General features: G+C 47.9%; 1 protein-coding gene across 2 annotated transcripts in view; it reads left to right on the top strand.

Moving 5' to 3' along the window:
* KLHL18 (kelch like family member 18) overlaps positions 1–7,413 on the top strand; it is a 75,649-nt gene that overhangs the window by 35,601 nt on the left and 32,635 nt on the right. For both annotated transcript variants that reach the window (XM_015422350.1, XM_015422348.1), the window contains exon 2: positions 3,177–3,307. In XM_015422350.1, the coding sequence (XP_015277836.1) occupies positions 3,177–3,307 (131 nt within the window). The remainder of the gene's footprint in view (positions 1–3,176; positions 3,308–7,413) is intronic.

Here is a 7,413-nt window from a genome sequence, read left to right as displayed (position 1 = left end):
AAGAGGCTCTTTAGGTCCTCTTCACTTTTAGCCATTAGAGTGGTATCATCTGCATATCTGAGGTTGTTGATCTTTTCCCCAGCAATCTTAATTCCCGCTTGTGATTCATCCAGGCCAGCATTTTGCATGATGTACTCTGCATATATATTAAATAAGCAAGGTGACAATATACATCCTTGTTGTACTCCTTTTCCTATGCTGAACCAATCAGTTGTTCCATATCCGGTTCTAACTGTTGCTTCTTGGCCCTTATACAGGTTTCTCAAGAGACATGTGAGGTGGTCTGGTACTCCCATCTCTTTAAGGACCTGCCATAGTTTGTTGTGATCCACACAGTCAAAGGCTTTAGCATAGTCAATGAAGCAGAAGTAGATGTTTTTCTGGTACTCTCTTGCTTTCTCCATAATCCAGCGAATGTTGGCAATTTGATCTCTCGTTCCTCTACCTCTTCTAAACCCAGCTTGTACTTCTGGCAGTTCTCTATCCACGTACTGTTGAAGCCTAGCTTGTAGGATCTTGAGCATGACCTTGCTAGCGTGTGATATGAGTGCAATTGTGCGATAGTTCGAACATTCCTTGGCATTGCCCATTGCCCATTCCTGCCACTACTCTGTTGCTTTCCAGAAACCTTCCAAAATCTGTATATACTCAGTAATATATACAGAAAAGCATATTCTTCCAGAATACATATGCACAAATCGCCCCTGCTCCATGCTTTCAGCCGAATTCCCATACAGTGGAATTATTTGCGGATTTCACTCTTGATGCTCCTTCGGGGTTCTCTTGTCTCAGAATCTGCGATGTGTTATTTTTCGTGCCAGCTGTTAAATCACCTAACCTGTGCCCACCGTCATTGTTCAGATAAAAAAGCAGAATCCCAGCACACCATGCCGGAAGAGCTTGTTGAATCTGAACCACGTTGAATAAAACACACCCAGATGGCTCGCACAAGGTTGCTGCTCGCCCGCAGATGCTGAAAATAGCACGGCAGCATAAATGTTTCTTGATGGAATGTTAATTGCACTGCCGTGTGTCAACAGTAGCTTTTAAATCCCAATATGGATTGCTTCCCATCCCAGCGCCAGTCGAGGCTGAAGTTCATTCTAGTCCGTTTGGCTGCAAAGGCTACGGAAGCTCTCAAAATGCCAGATCATCTATGCAGCCTCCCTGAAGAGTAAAGGGGTTTCCTTTGTTTGAGTCCTCTCTTTTTTCCATCTAGTCCAGCCTCCTGTCTCACACAGTGGCCAGCCAGTTCCTCTGGAGGGCCAACAACAGGGCAGGGAGGCCAAGGCCTTCCCCTGATAAGGATACCAGAAGAGCCCTGCTGGATCAGACCAGGGAGGGTCCATCTAGTCCAGCCTCCTGTCTCACACAGTGGCCAACCAGTTCCTCTGGAGGGCCAACAATAGGGCAGGGAGGCCGAGGCCTTCCCCTGATAGGAACCTCAGAAGAACCCTGCTGCCTCAGTAAGAGATTTATCTGTAGTGCTTTCAATCTCCAGGTGAGGTCTGGAGATCTCTCACTATTACAATTGATTTCCAGACGACCAAAATCAGCTCCCCTGGTGAAAAAGGCTGCTTTGGAAGGTGGACTTTATGGCCTTATACCCTGCTGAAGCGCCTCCCCTTCCCAAACTCCACCCTACCCAGGTTCCACCCCCAAATCTCCAGGAATTTCCCCACCTGGAGCTGGAACCCTATTTATTTATGGGGCAATGAGAGTGCAGAATGAGGAGCTATACAGTTTAGGTCAGCATGGATTGCGAAGAACTTGCCAGGCCAGGAAGTTTAGCAAAGCTCACGATGGTGATGGGTTAGATTTTCTGACTTTAAAAGTAAATCTCAAACAAGGTTATTTCAGGATGGGATTCCCAGAATTAAGGAGGCAGAGATCTGAAGTCTATTCAGACCTTAATCCCAGTATCCTTTCCGAGAGAAGGGTATTAAGAGAGCGAACGGAAGAATTAAGGAATTTAAGAATTATCGGTGGGCAATTTCCCCGTCAAATTATTGGTGGGTTGTAGAGGGATGATAGTGATGCTCTACAGTTATGACGAACGTTAACGAAAAGATCAGCATTAATTTGATTTATCTACCAATATTAATGTTTCTGTATCTGTCGCTACCCTTAACTTACCTAAGATTTGTACTGCTGTTGCTGCTGTTTTATAAATATTCGAGAATTTTACGAACGCGAAATAGAAAACAAGAAACTCCAGCATTAACTGTGTATTGGACAATGGAATAGTGTGTCCGTGGGCGTGTTAAGCGTCATCAAGCCTCTTCTAATTTACAGCCACCCTATGAATTAATGTCCCCCAAAACGTTTTTAAGATGTAATTTCATTATGGGTGGTTTAATTTGTTCAAGGGCAGAGAAGCAGGGTATAAATTTTGTGAAACATTTAAAAAATGCATGGACCTTCTAGGGCCCAGGGGTGTCTAACTCATTTGTTATGAGACCTTGTTGGGCTGGGCCTTGTGTGTCATAATGTAATGCCAGGTAGCGGAGATATAAACTTTATAAAGGACACAAACACAAAGGTGGGTTTTTTTACTTAAAATAAAACATTAGCACTCTTGCAATATTTTGTTTATTTCACTGTGTCTGATAACTGACACCTCTTGCTCTGAATTATTGCATCAAAATGTGTGCACTGTTGCGACCTTGAGGATGCTGTTCAAGTTTTTATCTGTAAGCTGCAAACCTACCTTTAATTAATTGACATTCACCACAGAAATCTCGTGCTCAGAGTTCTGAGTCTAGGACCCCGGGGAAAACATGAAATGACTGAGCGACTGAGAGAGTCTGGCGAAGTAAGCTATGATGCAGCAGCGGCAACAGAACCGGAAGCAGGAGATGGCCAGTTCCAGTGCAGGCCCGATAGAAGCCCTCTGGGGGCCTGATCTGGCACCCGGGCCGCATGTTTGACACCCCTGTTCTAGGCTGTTGGTGTACAAGGCATCATGGTCAACTGAGAAGTGAGGACAACAGTTGGTAGTGGTGGGCGATTCCTGGTCGCCTTCTCTCACACACACTTTCTTTTTAGGCCGACCTTGGCTTGACAGTCCGTCAAAACAGGTACCAGAGGTCCGGTCCTTGGTCCCATTGGCCAGCGGCAGATTCCCGCCTTAGGCCGGATAACTCAACTGTCTCTTGTCTTCTGCTTCTCCACAGGTCGGGGACCACAAGTTCAGCGCCCACCGGATAGTCTTGGCCGCCTCCATCCCGTACTTCCACGCCATGTTCACCAACGACATGATGGAATGCAAGCAAGATGAAATCGTCATGCAGGGGATGGATCCGAGGTGTGGCTCTTGGGGACGGCGGAGGGGGATTTGGGGCAGGCAGTCATTCACCGTGTGGGTCAGACAACTTAATTTTTCTCCCCTCCACATTGCAGCATTGGTTTCATAATAACTGTTGTGGCGTCCTCATCTACATGGTGACCTGTTGTACGTGATCGCCTTGTTGTCTGGTCAGGCCTACTTCAGATACAGACACACCCTTAAGAGGCCTGGATGTCTCCTTAGCTTTCCTTTCTCAGATTATTAATTACCTGCTGATAAGTAAACTACGATAACAGTTTTGGTTTGTTTGGGGTGTAGTGCACAACTACACTATGGTGTATGAACTATGGTGCTGGAGAAGACTCTTGAGAGTCCCTTGGACTGCAAGAAGATCAAATCAGTCAATCCTAAAAGAAATCAATCCTGACTGTTCCCTGGAAGGCCAGATAATGAAACTGAAGCTCAGATACTTTGGTCACCAAATGAGAAGGGAGCACTCACTGGAGAAGACCCTGATGCTGGGAAAGATTGAAGGTCAAAGAAGACGGGGGCGGCAAAGGATGAGGTGGTTAGACAGTGTCATAGATGCAACGAACATGAAGTTGAGCCAACTTCAGAGGACGGCGGAAGACAGGAAGGCCTGGTGGGATCTGGTCCATGGGGTCGCGAAGAGTCGGACTCGACTGTGTGACTGAACAACAACAACAAAAGTGCACAAGTACAAATATTACTAGAGGATCTTTGCTTCCATTTTTTTCCTAAAAGACAATTATTTGCCTCTTTAACATTAACCAACAAAAGAATATAATAATACCACCCCTTATTTTTCATCAGAAGTAAGTAGTTCACAAGCAAGGAACATATTCAAAGAAAACTCTCCAAGTCAATTCAGACTCCATTATTTATAGACTTTGAAAAATCATCTTCCAGAAATAGCTGTCCTACCACATTCTTGACTAACCGATTATCTTACATGAAGAAGAAGATTTATACCCTGCCCTTCACTCAGAGTCTCAGAGCAGCTTACAAACTCCTTTCCCTTCCCGTCCCCACAACACACACCCTGTGAGGTACATGGGGCTGAGAGAGCTCTCCCGAGAACTGCCCTTTCCAAGACAGCTCTGACAGAACTATGGCTTGCTCAAGGTCATCCAGCAGCTGCGAGTGGAGGAGTGGGGAATCAAACCCGGTTCTCTCAGAGTCTCAGAGCAGCTTACAAACTCCTTTCCCTTCCCGTCCCCACAACACACACCCTGTGAGGTACATGGTGCTGAGAGAGCTCTCCCGAGAACTGCCCTTTCAAAGACAGCTCTGACAGAACTATGGCTTGCTCAAGGTCATCCAGCAGCTGCGAGTGGAGGAGTGGGGAATCAAACCCGGTTCTCTCAGATTAGAGTTCGCGCACTTATCCACTACACGAAACTGGCTCTCAAACTTCAAACACCATTTATGCCTTCTTTAAAAATATAAATGCCGTGTTAACACACTTGTACTACTTTTCATCAGCACCGACACTATCAAAAACATTATTTACCATTTTCGCACACATATCAATATCTGTTGGCCCTCAGCCCATGCACCCTGTCTTTGAACTATATTTCACTTCTGTATTTAGTTGGGACAGCTTGGTGTAGTGGTTAGGAGCACAGACTCAAACCTGGGAGAACCGAGTTTGATTCCCCACTCCTCCACATGCAGCCGCTGGTGTGACCTTGGGTCAGTTACAAGTTCTCTCAGAGCTGTTCTCTCAGGAGCAGTCCTCGAACGAAAGAGCTCTCTCAGCCCCACCTCCCTCCCAGGGTGTCTGTTGTGGGGAGGGGAAGGGAAAGGAGATTGTAAACCGCTCCGAGACTCCTTTCGGGTAGTGAAGGGCAGGGGTACAAATCGAATCTCTTCTCCTCTTCTTCTGTTGGGCTCCAGTGCGTATTATGCCTTGATATTAATTATGTCATTTCTAATCTACTCAAGGCCGTGTCATTCGGTTACTCTTTTGTTCTTTCCCCTCCCCAAGGCTGTTCTATTCTGGGCCTCGCTGTTTGGCACGCTCAGCCGAGAGGCCAGAGACCAGCCTGTGATTTTGGCCTGCAGAAGCATTGTCCTGCGTGATCTTTCCAGTCAAGGCCGGCAGCTTTCCCCCCATATTTCTGGCTACAGCTGCGACGTTGCATGAAGCAATTTAAAGGGGTTCCGCTCAAAGGCAGTGGTTCCGAGCGGTTCTGTCTCTTAGCCCGAAATTGTGGAATGAAGAAAATCGAGTCAGGAGAGGAAAGCTATCTAAATAGCAAATCAGTTTTAAAGAACAGCTGGAGCGAGTGAGTCAGGCCAAAACGACTGCTTTGGGAGGCAGACCTGAACGATACGCCTCTCTCCTCACGCCTCCTTGGAAGAAGGAAATCCTGAATGGGAGTCGAACCACATACTGACTAAGGAACGCCCCGGCGTTTACCTGTCCTCCCCGTCCTCCAGTGGGAGATCTTTTGTTTGAACGAGGGCAACCAGTCGCAAGCCCTGTCTTCTTCGGCTCCACCCACTTTCTGAAAAGCTCAGAGGGCGCCAGGGGAAGTACTCACGGGCACCCCGTTGGGGAACCCTGCGTTAGACGGTGTCACGATCCTGGGCCTATAGTGGTGCGGCCTACGGGAGGGGTCCCTCATCCATAAGAACATAAGAGAAAAGGGCAACTAGGATGATAAAAGGGTTGGAACACTTTCCCTATGAGGAAAGGTTAAGGCGCTTAGGGCTCTTTAGCTTGAAGAAACGATGACTGAGGGGTGACATGATCGAGGTTTATAAGATTATGCATGGGAAAAAGCAGGTAGAGAAAGAGGTACTTTTCTCCCTTTCTCACAATACAAGAACTCGTGGGCACTCCATGAAATTGCTGAGCGGTCGGGTTAGAGCGGATAAAAGGAAGTCCTTCTTCACCCAAAGAGTGATGAACACATGGAATTCACTGCCACAGGAAGTGGTGGGTGCTACAAGCATGGACGGCTTCAAAAGGGAATTAGATAAGCATATGGAGCAGAGGTCCATCAGTGGCTATTAGCCACAAGGTAAAGATAGGGACTCTGGGGCAAGTGATGCTCTGTCTTCTTGGTGCTTGGGGGGGGGGGGTCAACAGTGGGAGGGCTTCTAGTGTCCTGGCCCCACTGCTGGCCCTCCTGATGGCACCTGGTATTTCTGGCCAGCTGTGTGACACAGAGTGTTGGACTGGATGGGCCTTTGGCCTGATCCAACATTGGCGTCTCTTATGTTCTTATGTTCTCTAGGGAGGCCTAGTGGCTCCAGGGAAGCCTGTACTAGAGTAGCCATCAGGACCTCCGTTTCCCAGGTCCCCTCTGGACCCTGTGATTGGCTAACGGGGGATCTGGAGGGAAACCTTATACCAGTAAAGGAGCTGACCCTGGGAAGAAGGAATCGAAGGCCGTGCCCAAAGTGGGAGCGGGGTTTCTCTCTCAGGGAGCAGAGCTGGTGAGGCTGCTGCAGAAGGAGGAGGGGGTCCCTCATCCATAAGAACAAAAGAGAAGCATCCCTGGCCCCAGACTGAGCGTTCCTCTCCGTACCTTGTGGCTAAGACCCGTTGATGGACCCATGCTCCATATCTATATATCTAATAGCCAAGTTGCCCCCCCCCCTGCATGCGGATATCTAAATCTGCACATTGGGGGCACTTGGGGGGCAGGGAGATTTTCCTTTACACTTGGGGCAGTCCCCAGGTGTGCAGAAAAAGCTGAAAAGTTTAAAAAACTATACAGGGGATACTCAAATCTCCCCAAACGTTTTTTTAAAAAAGCATTCCCTGCGCACGCGCAGAGAACGCACATACCTCTGGGATCTGTGGCAGAGCCACGCATAAGGACATAAGAGACTTCCAGAAAGCTAGGGAGGCCTTCTAATGTCCTGGCCCCACTGGTGGACCTCCTGATGGCACTGGTATTTCTGGCCACTGTGGGATACAGAGTGTTGGACTGGATGGGCCTTTGGCCTGATCCAACATTGGCATCTCTTATGTTCTTATGTTCTTATGAATGTTGGATCAGGCCAATGGCCCATCCAGTCCACCACTCTGTGTCACACAGTGGCCAAAAATACCAGGTGCCATCAGGAGGTCCAGCAGTGGGGCC

The sequence above is a fragment of the Gekko japonicus genome, unplaced genomic scaffold, assembly GCF_001447785.1.
Source record: "Gekko japonicus isolate JY-2015 unplaced genomic scaffold, Gekko_japonicus_V1.1 scaffold915, whole genome shotgun sequence".
Lineage (NCBI taxonomy): Eukaryota > Metazoa > Chordata > Lepidosauria > Squamata > Gekkonidae > Gekko > Gekko japonicus.
The sequence above is the reverse complement of the archived record's forward strand: the minus strand, read 5'-3'. Positions and strand labels throughout refer to the sequence as shown.